At 39.0% G+C, this 19038-nt stretch overlaps 1 protein-coding gene across 2 annotated transcripts in view; it reads left to right on the forward strand.

Annotated features, from left to right (window-relative positions):
- amotl1 (angiomotin like 1) overlaps positions 1–19038 on the forward strand; it is a 193138-nt gene that overhangs the window by 47166 nt on the left and 126934 nt on the right. For both annotated transcript variants that reach the window (XM_059533483.1, XM_059533484.1), the window contains one exon: positions 2073–2218. In XM_059533483.1, the coding sequence (XP_059389466.1) occupies positions 2073–2218 (146 nt within the window). The remainder of the gene's footprint in view (positions 1–2072; positions 2219–19038) is intronic.

Here is a 19038-nt window from a genome sequence, read left to right on the forward strand (position 1 = left end):
TGTTCTCTTGTTGACCTGACTGCTTCTATTGTTCCCATTTGTAAGTCGCTTTGGATAAAAGCGTCTGCTAAATGATTAAATTAGATTTTTTTTTTTTTTGAGTGTGAAATAAAAATTCTCACAGAATGTAGTCAATATACTGAACCATCTCTTTATGTTTTTCTAAATCCCAAACAGAGTCCAGATATCAGTATAGTATCCGTCTATGAACATGTTTTATGGGCTATTTTAGATTTGGAAAATACACATGTGTTACAGACTTACAGACAAAAAAGACCAGATTTTTTGGACACACACACACACACACACACACACACACACACACATGTGCACACACACACACACACACACACACACACAAATATATATATTTATATATATATATATATATATATATATGTATATATATGTATTTACAATGCACAAACCAGAAGTAACAATATCTGCAGAGAAGGGTTGGCCATTTTCAAACTATAAAATATCAATTCATTTTTGTGTTTCAGAGGAAAAATCTTGGACTGTTCTGAAAGAAGAATTAATGCAAATGTCTATAAAATGCTTTAAATAAAGTTAAAAACTTTAACCGAGATGACTAGAGGGTATTTAATAGGTCTGCCCCCATGTAAGATTTTTCTAGTTACTTATAGTCGTTAATTTGTCATTATTCAACTAATCGCAGGATTATATTAAATTTACATCTTTAATCCAGCCTTAATATATTCCACGCTCAAGCACATGCATTAAGTTTGGCACAAAACACAGGCAGAAGTAGCCTAATAATTGTGAATTTTAGAGGAAATAAAGAAAATTTTGAGAAAAGAGAAATACATTTCGTTTTGAATTGATTAGTTTAAAAGTAGACATTTCAGGCTTTCTGTAGATATATTTCTCATGTCACCTTCATTTATATAGTGCTTTAAACAAAAAAAGATTGCATCAAAGCAACTGAACAACATTAAGAAAACAGTGCATCATTGAATTCAGTGATGTCATCATCTCAGTTCAGTTTAAATAGTATGTGTGCAATCATTTGCAATCAAGTCAACAATATTGCTGTAAATGAAGTAACCCCAACCAAGCAAGCCAGAGGCGACAGCGACAAGGAACCAAAACTCCCCAAAAAAACCTTGGGAGAAACCAGGCTCAGTCGGGGGCCAGTTCTCCTCTGACTAGATGAAACCAGCAGTTCATTTTCAGGTTGTAGCAAAGTCAGACTGTGCAGAAGAATGATCTGTTTCGTGTGGTCTTGTCCCAGTGGTCCTCTGAGACAAGGTCTTTACAGGGGATCTGTATCTGGGGCTCTAGTTGTTCTGGTCTCCACTGTCTTTCAGGGCTGTATAGAGGTCCTTTCTAGGTGCTGACCACCATCACCATCCGGGTGACTGCAGTGACCCTCTGACTCGGATACAGACTGGATCTGGTGGCTACGGTGACCTCGGAATAAGAGAGAAACAGACTAATATTAGCATAGATGCCATTCTTCTAATGATGTAGCAAGTACATCAGGTGTTATGGGAAGTGTTCCCAGTTCCGGTTGTGCTGTGTTGACAGAACAGGGCTAATATGGTCATAGTCAAGTCAAGTCACCTTTATTTATATAGCGCTTTAAACAAAATACATTGTGTCAAAGCAACTGAACAACATTCATTAGGAAAACAGTGTGTCAATAATGCAAAATGATAGTTAAAGGCAGTTCATCATTGAATTCAGTGATGTCATCTCTGTTCAGTTTAAATAGTGTCTGTGCGTTTATTTGCAATCAAGTCATCGATATCGCTGTAGATGAAGTGACCCCAACTAAGCAAGCCAGAGGCGACAGCGGCAAGGAACCGAAACTCCCTCGGTGACAGAATGACCAGACTCAGTTGGGGGGCCAGTTCTCCTCTCACCAGACGAAACCAGCAGTTCAATTCCAGGCTGCAGCAAAGTCAGATTGTGAAAACCTGGGTAGCCACTGCCTCTTTGTGTAGTTGACAACTGCATCCAAAAAAAAAAAAACCAAACAAACAAAAATACCAGTGCACCCATCAAGTTCTCTAAAAACCTTTTTATTTTGTCTTTTTTTTCCTTAGGAAGAGAAAGCCTTAAAGATCTGGAAAAAATTGAGATCAAGACAGCCAATCTCCAATCAGCCAATGAGGATCAGCAACGACACATTGAGATCTTAGAGCAGGCTTTAAATAATGCTCAGAGTAAAGTCCTCAAACTAGAGGAAGAGGTGAGTCTTTTAATTACCTTAATAGATTGTTGGTACAGTTTTAAATAAATACATACTTTGGCATTGCTTCCGCCATCCTTACACTTTACACAAACTGAATTAAACTATACTACCAATACCAGCATTGTCAAGTCACCTTTATTTATGTAGCGCTTTTAACAATACAGATTGTGACAAAGCAACTGAACAGCATTAACCCGCTGGAGTCGATTTACTCGTATACGTGTTATGAGGCATTTTCTCCTGATAACTGCTGCCAGTTAGTGGTGCTATAACTTTCGCTCCTAAAAGTCACATCTATGCGATCGGCATTATACAATGAACAAACCCCTGAAGTTTGATAAAAATAAGAAAATTTATATTATTTGGCACTTCCTGTTTCTAATTTTTCGCCATGAATTCATCTTCTCGGCAAACCGGCAAACCGTTCAAGATATCAAAAATCCCCTGACAATTTTGCATGCCCAATGTCTTGATCATGTTCAAAGAGTTTCGAGGCAAATGGTTAAACTCAGAGGAGTATATGAAATTCCAGAGCATGATTTTTTTAAACAGACCTGAATAGCTGACTTCCTATTGGGCAGAGCCTATAACATGAAGCTCGAAAGTTGTTCGGCTCAATGAGATCTATAAGTGTACAGAGTTTTATAGAAATACATGCAAGTATGTGTGAGCTATACTTCAAGATTTCTGACTGTGTTCCAGGGGGCGCTGTAGAGCCCCTGTGCCATGCCCAGGTCCCAGCCTCTGCGGCGTCTTAATTGCCGCAGATTCCAATGTGTGTGCCAGTTTTCAAGAGTTTTTGAGCACGCTAAGGCCCCCCAAAAGCCCTGTTTAGTCAAAAGAAAAAATAAATAAATAAAAGAAAATAATAATAATCCTTAGGAAATCAAGAGGGCCCTGCGCCCATTGGCTCAGGCCCTAATAAGAATAATCCTTAGGAAAACAAGAGGACCCTGCACCCATTGGCTCGGGCCCTAATAAAAAAGATTTAACTTTGTATGCCAATTACAGAACATCCTGGGATAGCTAGAAATGCAGCATTTACAATGATTTACAATGGAAATAACTGGCTGATGGCTAGTTATAGAGATGATAAAAATACAAATATGCCATAAAGTCAATTCATATAGTTCACATTGATAGTCGTGGTTACACAGTAATTGTGAGCTGATTTGCACTCAAACAGGTGGTAATCATGTAGATACAGGCACATTCAACATAAAACACATTCACACATATATGAAAACTGTTGAAAAATAAAACAAAGAAAAAGGCGTCAGAGCGCGCATCACGAGTCGTCACGAGACACGGCCAGAATTCAAATAAACAACACTGTACGCTACAAAACCATGCCGCTATCATCCATTATCATCCATATTAGATTGTTATTGCTTCGTTTGACAAAAGTGCTCCATGGGATGTCGTTCAGTGGACTGATACCTTCCTAACTAAACCGGGATTTACAGCTGTGGATGTGTAGATGACTCGTCATTATGACAAATCTGGTATGTACTGTGTTTTCATTCTTCATGTTTTGATGTGTACTGCTTACACAAATGTAGCAAATACATTCTTTATAGGCTTTCCATTGAAAAACAGTGATCTGTCTTCGATGCTTGAGGCTTAGATCTTTATAATGATATATAGTTTGTCAAGATTACATTTGTCCCGTTTCATTTAATCTATTCGTAAAAACTGACACGTGCGAACACGAGGAGTTGAGGAAGTCTGACTCGGGGTGCAGGCTAACAGGTTAAATAGTATCTGTGCAATCAAGTCAATAAAATTGCTGGAAATTAAGTGTCCCCAACTAATCAAGCCAGAGGTGATAGTGGCAAGGAACCAAGACTTTGTCAGTGACAGAATGGAGAATAAACCTTAAGAGAAAACAGGCTCAGTTTGGGGAGGGGGGGTGGGGATTGGGCAGTTCTCCTCTGGCCAGACGAAACCAGCAGTTCAATTTCAGGTTACAGCAAAGTCAGATTGTGCAGAAGAATCATGTTTCCAGTGGTCTTGTCCCAGTGGCCATCTAGGAGACAAGGTCTTGACTGTGGATCTGTCTCTTGGTCTCATCTAGTTCTCCTGGTCTCCGCTGGCATTCAGGGCTGTAGAAGTCCTCTCTAGGAGCTGATCCACAATCAAAAGCTGGATACTGGATCCGGGTGACTGCAGTGACCATCTGATCTGGATACAGACTGGATCTGGTGGCTACGGTTTCCTCGGAATAAGAGAGAAACAGACTAATATTAGCATAGATGCCATTCTTCTAATGATGTAGCAAGTACATCGGGTGGTATGAGAAGTGTTCCCGGTTCAGGTTTACCTAATTAATGCAGCCTAAAAATCCTTTAACGGATTTGGATATTAAAAACAAATTAGTATATTATGTGTAAGCCAGGTTAAAGAGATGGGTCTATAATCTAGATTTAAACTGCAAGAGTGTGTCTGCCTCCCGAACAATGTTAGTTAGGTTATTCCAGAGTTTAGGCGCCAAATAGGAAAAGGATCTGCCGCCTGCAGTTGATTTTGATATTCTAGGTATTATCAAATTGCCTGAGTTTTGAGAATGAAGCGGATGTAGAGGATTATAATGTAAAAGGAGCTCATTCAAATACTGAGGTGCTAAATTTCTTTCGCGAAGAAATATAAAGCTGAGTATCATCAGCATAACGGTGAAAGCTAACACCATGTTTCCTGATGATATCTCCCATGGGTAACATATAAAGCGTGAAGAGTAGCGGTCCTAGTATTGAGCCTTTAGGTACTCCATACTGCACTTGTGATCGATATGATACATCTTCATTCACTGCTACAAACTGATGGCAGTCATATAAGTACGATTTAAAACATGCTAATGCACTTCCATTAATGCCAACAAAGTGTTCAAGTGTATGCAAAAGAATGTTGTGGTCAATTGTGTCAAACGCAGCACTAAGATCCAATAAAACTAATAGAGAGATACAACCACGATCAGATGATAAGAGCAGGTCATTTGTAACTCTAAGGAGAGCAGTCTCAGTACTATGATACGTTCTAAATCCTGACTGGAAATCCTAACATATACCATTTTTCTCTAAGAAGGAATATAATTGTGAGGATACCACCTTTTCTAGTATCTTGTACAGAAAAGGGAGATTCGAGATTGGTCTATAATTAATTAGTTCTTTGGGGTCAAGTTGTGGATTTTTGATGAGAGGCTTAATAACAGCCAGTTTGAAGGTTTTGGGGAAATATCCTAATGACAATGAGGAATTAATAATAGTCAGAAGAGGATCTATTACTTATGGAAGCACCTCTTTTAGGAGCTTAGATTGTATAGGGTCTAACATACATGTTGTTGGTTTAGATGATTTAACAAGTTTATACAATTCTTCCTCTCCTATAGTAGAGAATGAGTGGAACTGTTCCTCAGGGGGTCTATACTGCACTGTCTGATGCGATACTGTAGCAGACGGCTGAATGGTTACAATTTTATCTCTAATAGTATCGATTTTAGAAGTAAAGTAGTTCATGAAGTCATTACTGCTGTGATGTTGGGAGATGTCAACACTTGTTGAAGCTTTATTTTTCGTTAATTTAGCCATTGCATTGAATAAATACCTGGGGTTATGTTTGTTTTCTTCTTCAGATCTAGCAGTTTTTAAAGCTTTTCTGTAGGATAGGTTACTTTCCCACCAAGCAATATGAAATAGCTCTAGGTTTGTTTTCCTTAAGCTGCGCTCCATTTTTCAGGCTGCTCTCTTTAGGGTGTGAGTATGCTCATTTTACCATGGTGTCATACTGGTTTCCTTAACCTTCCTTAAGCGTAAAGGAGAAACTGTATTTAAAATGCTAGAAAAGAGAGAGTCCATAGTTACTGTTACATCATCAAGTTGTTCTGAGGTTTTTGGATTTGGATACATCAGGAAGTTAACTTGAAAAGCAATCTTTTGTGGTAGAAGTGATGGTTCTTCCATACTTGGTACAAGAAGTAGAATTTACAATTTTGGCTATATGAAGTTTGCACAAAACTAAATAATGATCTGAGATATCATCAACATCAATTCCATGTGACAGTATTAAATCTAGAGTATGATTTCGACAATTAGTCCTGAAACGTGTTGTCTAACCCCAATAGAGTTCAGAATGTCTGTAAATGCTGATTCCAGTGCATCTTTTTCATTATCAACATGGATATTAAAATCACCAACTATTAAAACTTTATCTGCAGCCAGAAATAACTCGGATGTAAAATCACCAAACTCTTTAATAAAGTCTCTATGGTGCCCTGGTGGCCTGTATACAGTAGCTAGTACAAACATAACAGGGGATTTATCATTAACATTTGTTTCTCTGGATAATGTTATATGAAGCACCATTACTTCAAACGAGTTATACTTGAAGCCTGCCCTCTGAGAAATCCTGAAAACATTGTTATAAATTGAAGCAACACCTCCCCCTTTGCCTTTTAGATGCGGCTCATGTTTATAACAGTAATCTTGGGGGGTGGACTTATTTAAAATAATGTTATCATCAGGTTTTAGCCAAGTTTCTGTCAAACACAGCACATCTAGATTATGATCAGTGATCATATTATTTACAAAAGGTGTTTTCGTAGAAAGGGATTTGATATTCAATAAGCCAAGCTTTATCATTTGTTTATCCCTATTGCATCTGTTTTTTATTTGTTGAACCTCAATTAAATTGTTAATCTTAACTTGGTTTGGACGTTTTTTGTATTTTCTAGTTTGGGGATCAGACACAGTCTCTGTAGAGTGATATCTAGGTGAAAGAGTCTCTATGTGCTGAGAATTAACTGACCTCTGTGACGTGAGGCAGCTAGTAGACGGTCGGTTTAGCCAGTCTGTCTGCTTCCTGACCTGGGCCCCAGTTAATCAAGTATAAACTCTAAGACTATTTGCTATATTTCTAGAGAGAAGAGTGGCAACCACCCCAGGAGGGATGAAGACCATCTCTTTTCAACAGGTCAGGTCTGCCCCAAAAGCTCGTCCAATTGTCTATGAAACCTATGTTATTCTGTGGGCACCACTTTGAGTGATGACAATCTGCTGAACCATAAGATGAACTGCAGAGGCTATGAGCAACCTTGCATCTTGAAAAATGTATCCAAACCTCTGCTTCACCCCATTGATGATGGCATCTATTAGTTGGTTACAGTGATGTATGTTTGCCTTGTATGTATGGCACCACAACTCCTGCATAGGCCATTTTGTCGGATTGTAGTATGTCAAGGGCCTTGGCCATGGGTGCCATAACCTTAAGATGCATAGAAATACAAGGATTAAATAACACTTACTCAAAATTAATAATAATAATAAGAATATGATAAGAATATTTATTTATTTAAAATAAATAAAATATTCACCTGAATATACTCCTGTATGAAGGAGAGTTCTGCTGCTTTGAAGCGAGTCAACAGAAGCTTCTCACAGGTCTCCTGGAGCTCTTGTGTTTTTGTCAGGGTACAGGTATTCAAGCGCTTCATGGCGTTCCACCTTGTTGGACTGGGAACTATCAGCTGGCACCCTAGCTTGTCTTTGATGTCTTGAGCTGGTGTGCTTCTGTGTTGCTTGTTCTATAGTGCCTGGCATTTGCTAATGGTTGACCTTGATACTTTTTTAAAGGCCTCTGACTGGGTCAAACCACTCTCAATGTATCTTGGTGCAACCAGGTTGAGGCTGGGCAGATACATCGCTGATTAGGTGGGAGACTGTAGTTTTCTTCTGATTCATTTAAGATATCTGTGACATTTATGAAGACATTGTGCCCTTCCTCTTCTTCATCCTCCTCTTCTCTGTCTTGAATAGTTCTTTGAATTTCTGCAATGATACTGAAAGCCTTTACAAAATTTGAACCATTTCCTGTGGTTGTAATGGTCACCATGTCATTTATGTTGAAATCTCTGTGCACATCTTCCAACATCTCCGCCATAACATCATATGTATGATGCCCTAAGATCCTAGGACACTCTAATGCCCTAGAGCAGATGCATAATGTTTCTTGGTTTATCCAGTGGATAGTTGCCCCAAGGAAGCCACCATACTAATACTGTGTTTGATCCCCTTTCGCCTTCACAACTGCCTCAATTCTACGTGGCATTGATTCAACAAGGTGCTGAAAGCATTCTTTAGAAATGTTGGCCAATATTGATAGGATAGCATCTTGCAGTTGATGGAGATTTGTGGGATACACATCCAGGGCACGAAGCTCCTGTTCCACCACATCCTAAAGATGCTCTGTTGAGTTGAGATCTGGTGAGTGTGGGGGCCATTTTAGTACAGTGAACTCATTGTCATGTTTAAGAAAACAATTTGAAATGATTCGAGCTTTGTGACATGGTGCATTATCCTGCTGGAAGTAGATGTGTGGTACATGGTGGTCATAGAGGCATGGACATGGTCAGGAACAATGCTCAGGTAGGCCTTGGCATTTAAACGATGCCCAATTGAAACTAGGGGGCCTAAAGTGTGCCAAGAAAACATCCCCCACACCATTACACCACCACCACCAGCCTGCACAGTTGTAACAAGGCATGATAGATCCATGTTCTCATTCTGTTTACACCAAATTCTGACTCTATCATCTTAATGTCTCAACAGAAATCGAGACTCATCAGACGAGGCAACATTTTTCCAATCTTCAACTGTCCAATTTTGGTGAGCTTGTGCAAATTGTAGCCTCTTTTTCCTATTTGTAGTGGAGATGAGTGGTACCGATGGGGTCTTCTGCTGATGTAGCCCATCCGCCTCAAGGTTGTGCGTGTTGTGGCTTCGCAAATGCTTTGCTGCACACCTTGGTTGTAATGAGTAGTTATTTCAGTCAAAGTTATTACCATCTGTATTGTGGCCATCAGCACTTATTTGCATTGTAATTCATTGTAAATGCTGCATTTCTAGCAATCTCAGGATTTTCTGTAGAAGCCTTCAATACAGTTGGTAAATATTTTTTATATTCGGGGGAGTGGGGGGTGTAGACATAGTCTCATAAAAATATTTGCAGGAGCCACATTTTTCATGATATCTTATTCAGATTTGAAATAGAAACTCATGAGACATGTGACTTTCAACCCATTACTTTTCTAGATTGCTGCAAGACTGATTTTATTTATTTTCATATCAGTGCCTATAACTTTTAATATTTTTGAGCATTATCAAATCTGGTTGATAAAGCCCAAATGGGTTTCTTTCCAAAGACACACAAATTATGTTTGTAACACACTGAAGTAGGAAACTGTTACAATTATAAGTTAGGTAGAGCACTTTCAGCTGTGAGTCCCATAATGGGGGTCAGGTTAACAGGTTAAAGAGATGGGTCTTTAATCTAGATTTAAACTGCAAGAGTGTGTCTGCCTCCTGAACAATGTTAGTTAGGTTATTCCAGAGTTTAGGCGCTAAATTGGAAGAAGATTTGCCTCCTGCAGTTGATTTTGATATTCTAGGTATTATCAAATTGCCTGAGCTCTGAGAACGCAGCAGACTTGGAGCATTATAATGTAACAAGAGCTCGTTCAAATAATGAGGTGCTAAACCATTCAGCGCTTTATAAGTAATAAGCAAGATTTCAAAATCGATATGATGTTTGACAGGGAGCCAGTGCAGTGTTGAGAGGACTGGGCTAATATGCTCATACTTCCTGGTTCTAGTAAGAACTCTAGCTGCTGCATTTTGGACTAACTGGAGTTTGTTTACTAGGTGTGCAGAACAACCATCCAAAAAAACATTACTATTATCTAACCTTGAGATCATCAATGCATGGATTAACATTTCTGCATTTAACATTGAGAGCATAGGCCATAATTTTAGATATATTTTTTAGATGGAAAAATGCAGTTTTACAAATGCTAGAAACGTGGCTTTCTAAGAAAAGATTGCTATCAAATAGCACACCTAGGTTCCTAACTGATGACGAAAAATTGACAGTGCAACCATCAAGTCTTAGACCGCATTCTAGGTTATTACATGCAGAGTTTTAGGTCCTATAATTAACACCTCTGTTTCTTTCCTAATTTAGCAGTAAGAAATTACTTGTCATCCAGTTTTTTATATCGACAATGCATTCCATTAGTGTTTCAAATTGGTATGTTTCGCCGGGCCACAAAAAAATATAGAACTGAGTATCAAAGCTAACAAGTCAAGTCACCTTTATTTATATAGCGCTTTAAACAAAATACATTGCGTCAAAGCAACTGAACAACATTCATTAGGAAAACAGTGTGTCAATAATGCAAAATGATAGTTAAAGGCAGTTCATCATTGAATTCAGTGATGTCATCTCTGTTCAGTTAGATAGTGTCTGTGCATTTATTTGCAATCAAGTCAACGATATCGCTGTAAATGAAGTGACCCCAACTAAGCAAGCCAGAGGCGACAGCGGCAAGGAACCGAAACTCCATCGGTGACAGAATGGAGAAAAAAACCTTGGGAGAAACCAGGCTCAGTTGGGGGGTCAGTTCTCCTCTGACCAGACGAAACCAGTAGTTTAATTCCAGGCTGCAGCAAAGTCAGATTGTGCAGAAGAATTATCTGTTTCCTGTGGTCTTGTCCTGGTGGTCCTGAGACAAGGTCTTTACAGGGGTTCTGTATCTGGGGCTCTAGTTGTCCTTGTCTCCGCTGTCTTTCAGGGCAGTAGAGGTCCTTTCTAGGTGCTGATCCACCATCTGGTCTGGATACGTACTGGATCTGGGTGACTGCAGTGACCCTCTGATCTGGATACAGACTGGATCTGGTGGCTACGGTGACCTCGGAATAAGAGAGAAACAGACAAATATTAGCGTAGATGCCATTCTTCTAATGATGTAGCAAGTACATAGGGTGTTAGGGGAAGTGTTTCCGGTTCCGGTTTACCTAATTAATGCAGCCTAAAAATCCTTTAACGGATTTGGATTTTAAAAGCATATTATTATGTTTTGTGTAAACCAGGTTAAAGAGATGGGTCTTTAATCTAGATTTAAACTGCAAGAGTGTGTCTGCCTCCCAAACAATGTTAGGTAGGTTATTCCAGAGTTTAGGCGCCAAATAGGAAAAGGATCTGCCGCCCGCAGTTGATTTTGATATTCTAGGTATTATCAAATTGCCTGAGTTTTGAGAATGTAGCGGACGTAGAGGATCATAATGTAAAAGGAGCTCATTCAAATACTGAGGTGCTAAACCATTCAGGGCTTTATAAGTAATAAGCTAAATTTTTAAATCTATACGATGTTTGATAGGGAGCCAGTGCAGTGTTGACAGGACCGGGCTAATATGGTCATACTTCCTGGTTCTAGTAAGAACTCTTGCTGCTGCATTTTGGACTAGCTGTAGTTTGTTTACTAAGCATGCAGAACAACCACCCAATAAAGCATTACAATAATCTAACCTTGAGGTCATAAATGCATGGATTAGCATTTCTGCATTTGACATTGACAGCATAGGCCGTAATTTAGATATATTTTTGAGATGGAAAAATGCAGTTTTACAGATGCTAGAAACGTGGCTTTCTAAGGAAAGATTGCGATCAAATAGCACACCTAGGTTCCTAAATGATGACGAAGAATTGACAGAGCAGCCATCAAGTCTTAGACAGTGTTCTAGGTTATCACAAGCAGAGTTTTTAGGTCCTATAATTAACACCTCTGTTTTTTCAGAATTTAGCAGTAAGAAATTACTCGTCGTCCAGTTTTTTATATCGACTATGCATTCCATTAGTTTTTCAAATTGGTGTGTTTCACCAGGCCGCGAAGAAATATAGAGCTGAGTATCATCAGCATAACAGTGAAATCTAACACCATATTTCCTGATGATATCTCCCAAGGGTAACATATAAAGTGTGAAGAGTAGCGACCCTAGTACTGAGCCTTGAGGTACTCCATACTGCACTAGTGATCAATATGATACATCTTCATTCACTGCTACGAACTGCTGGCGGTCATATAAGTACGATTTAAACCATGCTAATGCACTTCCATTAATGCCAACAAAGTGTTCAAGTCTATGCGAAAGAATGTCATGGTCAATTGTGTCAAACGCAGCACTAAGATCCAATAAAACTAATAGAGAGATACACCCACGATCAGATGACAAAAGCAGATCATTTTTTAACTCTAAGGAGAGCAGTCTTAGTACTATGATACGGTCTAAATCCTGACTGGAAGTCCTCACATATACCATTTTTCTCTAAGAAGGAATATAATTGTGAGGATACCACCTTTTCTAGTATCTTGGACAGAAAAAGGAGATTCGAAATTGGTCTATAATTAACTAGTTCTTTGGGGTCAAGTTGTGTGAGAGGCTTAATAACAGCCAGTTTGAAGGTTTTGGGTACATATCCTAATGACAATGATGAATTAATGATAGTCAGAAGAGGATCTATGACTTCTCAAAGCACCTCTTTTAGGAGCTTAGTTGGTCTAGGGTCTAACATACATGTTGTTGGTTTAGATGATTTAACAAGTTTATACAATTCTTCCTCTCCTATAGTAGAGAATGAGTGGAACTGTTCCTCAGGGGGTCTATAGTGCACTCTGATGCGATACTGTAGCTGACGGCTGAATGGTTGCAATTTTATCTCTAATAGTATCGATTTTAGAAGTAAAGTAGTTCATAAATTCATTACTGCTGTGGTGTTGGGAAATGTCAACACTTGTTGAGGCTTTATTTTTCGTTAATTTTGCCAATGTATTGAATAAATATCTGGGGTTATTTTTGTTTTCTTCTAAAAGAGAAGAAAATTAATCGAATCTAGCAGTTTTTTAATGCTTTTCTGTAGGATAGTTTACTTTCCCGCCAAGCAATACGAAATACCTCTAGTTTTGTTTTCCTTTTGTGGTAGAAGTGATGGTTCTACCATACTTGTAACAAGAAGTAGAATTTACAATTTTGGCTATATGAAGTTTGCACAAAACTAAATAATGATCTGAGATATCATCACTTGGCTGCATAATTTCAACACTATCAACATCAATTCCATGTGACAGTCGCTCATGTTTATAACAGTAATCTTGGGGGGTGGACTCATTTAAAATAATGTAATCATCAGGTTTTAGCCAGGTTTCTGTCAAACAGCACATCTAGATTATGATTAGTGATCATATTATTTACAAAAATGTTTTCGTAGAAAGGGATCTGATATTCAATAAGCCAAGCTTTATCATTTGTTTACCCATATTGCATCTGATTTTTATTTGTTAAACCTCAATTATATTGTTCATCTTAACTTGGTTTGCATGTTTTTTTTGTATTTTCTAGTTCGGGGAACAGACACAGTCTCTATAGTGTGATATCTAGGAGAAAGAGTCTCTATGTGCTGAGAATTAACTGACCTCTGTGACGTGAGGCAGCTAGCAGACAGTCGGTTTGGCCAGTCTGTCTGCTTCCTGACCTGGGCCCCAGTTAGTCAAGTATAAACACTAAGACTATTTGCCATATTTCTAGAGAGAAGAGTGGCGCCACCCCAGGAGGGATGAAGACCATCTCTTTTCAACAGGTCAGGTCTGCCCCAAAAGCTCGTCCAATTGTCTATGAAACCTATGTTATTCTGTGGGCACCACATAGACATCCAGCCATTGAGTGATGACAAACTGCTATGCATCTCGTCACCACGGTAAGCAGGGAGGGGACCAGAGCATATTACAGTGTCTGACATCGTGCTTGCAAGTTCACACACCTCTTTAATGTTATTTTTAGTGATCTCCGACTGGCGAAGTCGAACATTAGCGCCAGCATGAATGACAATCTTACTGTTTTTACGTTTAGCATTAGCCAGCACTTTTAAATTTGCCAAGATGTCAGGCGCTCTGGCTCCCGGTAAACATTTGACTTTGGTGGCTGGTGTCTCTATATTCACGTTCCGTACAATAGAATCACCAATAACTAGAGCACTTTCATCAGGTTTCTCAGTGGGTGCATCACTGAGTGGGGAGAACCTGTTTAATGTTTTGATCGGAACAGAAGAGCGGTGTTTTGACCCACCACTAAACTGCCTCACTGTCACCCAGTTGCCCTGCTGCAGGGGCTCTGCTGAAACCGGACAATGTACAGGAAGTGTTTTCTGATGATATCTCCCAAGGGTTACATATAAAGCATGAAGAGTAACGGCCCTAGTACTGAGCCTTGAGGTACTCCATACTGCACTTGTGATCGATATGATACCTCTTTATTCACTGCTACAAATTGATGGCGGTCATATAAGTACGATTTAAACCATGCTAATGCATTTCCATTAATGCCAACAAAGTGTTCTAGTCTATGCAAAATAATGTTTTGGTTAATAGTGTCGAACACAGCACTTAGATCCAATAGCACTAATAGAGAGATACAACCATGATCAGATGATAAGAACGGGTCATTTGTAACTCTAAGGAGAGCAGTCTCAGTACTATGAAATGGTCTAAATCCTGACTGGAAATCCTCACAGATAACATTTTTCTCTAAGAAGGAATATAATTGTGAGGATACTACCTTTTCTAGTTTTCTAGTATTCTATTTCTAGGAAGGGAGATTCAAGATTGGTCTACAATTAACTAGTTCTTTGGGGTCAAGTTGTGTTTTTTTGATGAGAGGCTTAATAACAGCCAGTTTAAACGTTTTGGGGACATATCCTAATGTCAATGTCACCTTTATTTATATAGCGCTTTAAACAAAATACATTGCGTCAAAGCAACTGAACAACATTCATTAGGAAAACAGTGTCAATAATGTAAAAATGATAGTTAAAGGCAGTTCATCATTGGATTCAGTTATGTCATCTCTGTTCAGTTAAATAGTGTCTGTGCATTTATTTGCAATCAAGTCAACGATATCGTTGTAGATGAAGTGTCCCCAACTAAGCAAGCCAGAGGCGACAGCGGCAAGGAACCGAAACTCCATCGGTGACAGAATGGAGAAAAAAACCTTGGGAGAAACCAGGCTCAGTTGGGGGGCCAGTTCTCCTCTGACCAGACGAAACCAGTAGTTTAATTCCAGGCTGCAGCAAAGTCAGATTGTGCAGAAGAATCATCTGTTTCCTGTGGTCTTGTCCTGGTGCTCCTCTGAGACAAGGTCTTTACAGGGGATCTGTATCTGGGGCTCTAGTTGTCCTGGTCTCCGCTGTCTTTCAGGGATGTAGAGGTCCTTTCTAGGTGCTGATCCAGCATCTGGTCTGGATACGTACTGGATCCGGGTGACTGCAGTGACCCTCTGATCTGGACACAGACTGGATCTGGTGGCCACGGTGACCTCGGAACAAGAGAGAAACAGACAAATATTAGCGTAGATGCCATTCTTCTAATGATGTAGCAAGTACATAGGTTGTTATGGGAAGTGTTTCCGGTTCCGGTTTACCTACTTAATGCAGCCTAAAAATCCTTTAACGGATTTGGATAATAAAAGCATATTAGTATGTTATGTGTATGCCAGGTTAAAGAGATGGGTCTTTAATCTAGATTTAAACTGCAAGAGTGTGTCTGCCTCCCGAACAATGTTAGGTAGGTTATTCCAGAGTTTGGGCGCCAAATAGGAAAAGGATCTGTCGCCTGCAGTTGATTTTGATATTCTAGGTATTATCAAATTGCCTGAGTTTTGAGAACGTAGCGGACGTAGAGGATTATAATGTAAAAGGAGCTCATTCAAATACTGAGGTGCTAAACCATTCAGGGCTTTATAAGTAATAAGCAATATTTTAAAATTTATGCGATGCTTGATAGGGAGCCAGTGCAGTGTTGACAGGACCGGGCTAATATGGTCATACTTCCTGGTTCTAGTAAGAACTCTTGCTGCTGCATTTTGGACTAACTGTAGTTTGTTTACTAAGCGTGCAGAACAACCACCCAATAAAGCATTACAATAATCTAACCTTGAGGTCATAAATGCATGGATTAACATTTCTGCATTTGACATTGAGAGCATAGGCCGTAATTTAGATATATTTTTGAGATGGAAAAATGCAGTTTTACAAATGCTAGAAACGTGGCTTTCTAAGGAAAGATTGCGATCAAGTAGCACACCTAGGTTCCTAACTGATGACGAAGAATTGACAGAGCAACCATCAAGTCTTAGACAGTGTTCTAGGTTATTACAAGCAGAGTTTTTAGGTCCTATAATTAACACCTCTGTTTTTTCAGAATTTAGCAGTAAGAAATTACTCGTCATCCAGTTTTTTATATCGACTATGCAATCCATTAGTTTTTCAAATTGGTGTGTTTCACCGGGCTGCGAAGAAATATAGAGCTGAGTATCATCAGCATAACAGTGAAAGCTAACACCATGTTTCCTGATGATATCTCCCAAGGGTAACATATAAAGCGTGAAGAGTAGCGGCCCTAGTACTGAGCCTTGAGGTACTCCATACTGCACTTGTGATCGATAGGATACATCTTCATTCACTGCTACGAACTGATGGCGGTCATATAAGTACGATTTAAACCATGCTAATGCACTTCCACTGATGCCAACAAAGTATTCAAGTCTATGCAAAAGAATGTTGTGGTCAATTGTGTCAAACGCAGCACTAAGATCCAATAAAACTAATAGAGAGATACACCCACGATCAGATGATAAGAGCAGATCATTTGTAACTCTAAGAAGAGCAGTCTCAGTACTATGATACGGTCTAAATCCTGACTGGAAATCCTCACATATACCATTTTTCTCTAAGAAGGAATATAATTGTGTGGATACCACCTTTTCTAGTATCTTGGACAGAAAAGGGAGATTCGAGATTGGTCTATAATTAACTAGTTCTTTGGGGTCAAGTTGTGGTTTTTTGATGAGAGGCTTAATAACAGCCAGTTTGAAGGTTTTGGGGACATGTCCTAATGACAATGAGGAATTAATAATAGTCAGAAGAGGATCTATGACTTCTGGAAGCACCTCTTTCAGGAGCTTAGATGGTATAGGGTCTAACATACATGTTGTTGGTTTAGATGATTTAACAAGTTTATACAATTCTTCCTCTCCTATGGTAGAGAATGAGTGGAACTGTTCCTCAGGGGGTCTATAGTGCACTGTCTGATGTGAGACTGTAGCTGACGGCTGAATGGTTGCAATTTTATCTCTAATAGTATCGATTTTAGAAGTAAAGTAGTTCATAAACTCATTACTGCTGTGGTGTTGGGAAATGTCAACACTTGTTGAGGCTTTATTTTTCGTTAATTTAGCCACTGTATTGAATAAATACCTGGGGTTATGTTTGTTTTCTTCTAAAAGAGAAGAAAAGTAATCGGATCTAGCAGTTTTTAATGCTTTTCTGTAGGATATGTTACTTTCCCGCCAAGCAATACGAAATACCTCTAGTTTTGTTTTCCTCCAGCTGCGCTCCATTTTTCGGGCTGCTCTCTTTAGGGTGCGAGTATGCTCATTATACCATGGTGTCAAACTGTTTTCCTTAACCTTCCTTAAGCGTAAAGGAGCAACTTTATTTAAAGTGCTAGAAAAGAGAGAGTCCATAGTTTCTGTTACATCATCAAGTTGTTCTGAGGTTTTGGATATGCTAAGGAATTTGGATACATCAGGAAGATAACTTAAAAAGCAGTCTTTTGTGTTAGAAGTGATGGTTCTTCCATACTTGTAACAAGAAGTAGAATTTACAATTTTGGCTATATGAATTTTGCAAAGAACTAAATAATGATCTGAGATATCATCACTTGGCTGAATAATTTCAACACCATCAACATCAATTCCATGTGACAGTATTAAATCTAGAGTATGATTTCGACAATGAGTAGGTCCTGAAACGTGTTGTCTAACACCAATAGAGTTCAGAATGTCTATAAATGCTGATCCCAATGCATCGTTTTCATTATCAACATGGATATTAAAATCACCAACTATTAAAACTTTATCTGCAGCCAGAACTAACTCAGATGTAAAATCACCAAACTCTTTAATAAAGTCTGTATGGTGCCCTGGTGGCCTGTATACAGTAGCCAGTACAAACATAACAGGGGATTTATCATTAACATTTGTTTCTTTGGATAATGTTATATGAAGTACCATTACTTCAAACGAGTTATACTTGTAGCCTGCCCTCTGAGAAATACTGAAAACGTTGTTATAAATTGAAGCAACACCTCCACCTTTGCCTTTTAGACGTGGCTCATGTTTATAACAGTAATCTTGGGGGGTGGACTCATTTAAAATAATTTAATCATCAGGTTTTAGCCAGGTTTCTGTCAAACAGAGTACATCTATATTATGATCAGTGATCATATTATTTACAAAAAGTGTTTTCGTAGAAAGGGATCTGATATTCAATAAGCCAAGCTTTATCATTTGTTTATCCATATTGCTTCTGGTTTTTATTTGTTGAACCTCAATTAAATTGTTAATCTTAACTTGGTTTTGACGTTTTTTGTTTTTTCTAGTTCGGGGAACAGACACAGTCTCTATAGTGTGATATCTAGGTGAAAAAGTCTCTATGTGCTGAGAATTAACTGACCTCTGTGACGGGAGGCAGCTAGCAGACGGTCGGTTTAGCCAGTCTGTCTGCTTCCTGACCTGGGCCCCAGTTAGTCAAGTATAAACACTAAGACTATTTGCCATATTTCTAGAGAGAAGAGTGGCGCCACCCCAGGAGGGATGAAGACCATCTCTTTTAAACAGGTCAGGTCTGCCCCAAAAGCTCGTCCAATTGTCTATGAAACCTATGTTATTCTGTGGGCACCACTTAGACATCCAGCCATTGAGTGATGACAATCTGCTATGCATCTCATCACCACGGTAAGCAGGGAGGGGACCAGAGCATATTACAGTGTCTGACATCGTGCTTGCAAGTTCACACACCTCTTTAATGTTATTTTTAGTGATCTCCGACTGGCGAAGTCGAACATCATTAGCGCCGGCATGAATAACAATCTTACTGTATTT

This window comes from Carassius carassius, chromosome 41 (genome assembly GCF_963082965.1).
Source record: "Carassius carassius chromosome 41, fCarCar2.1, whole genome shotgun sequence".
Lineage (NCBI taxonomy): Eukaryota > Metazoa > Chordata > Actinopteri > Cypriniformes > Cyprinidae > Carassius > Carassius carassius.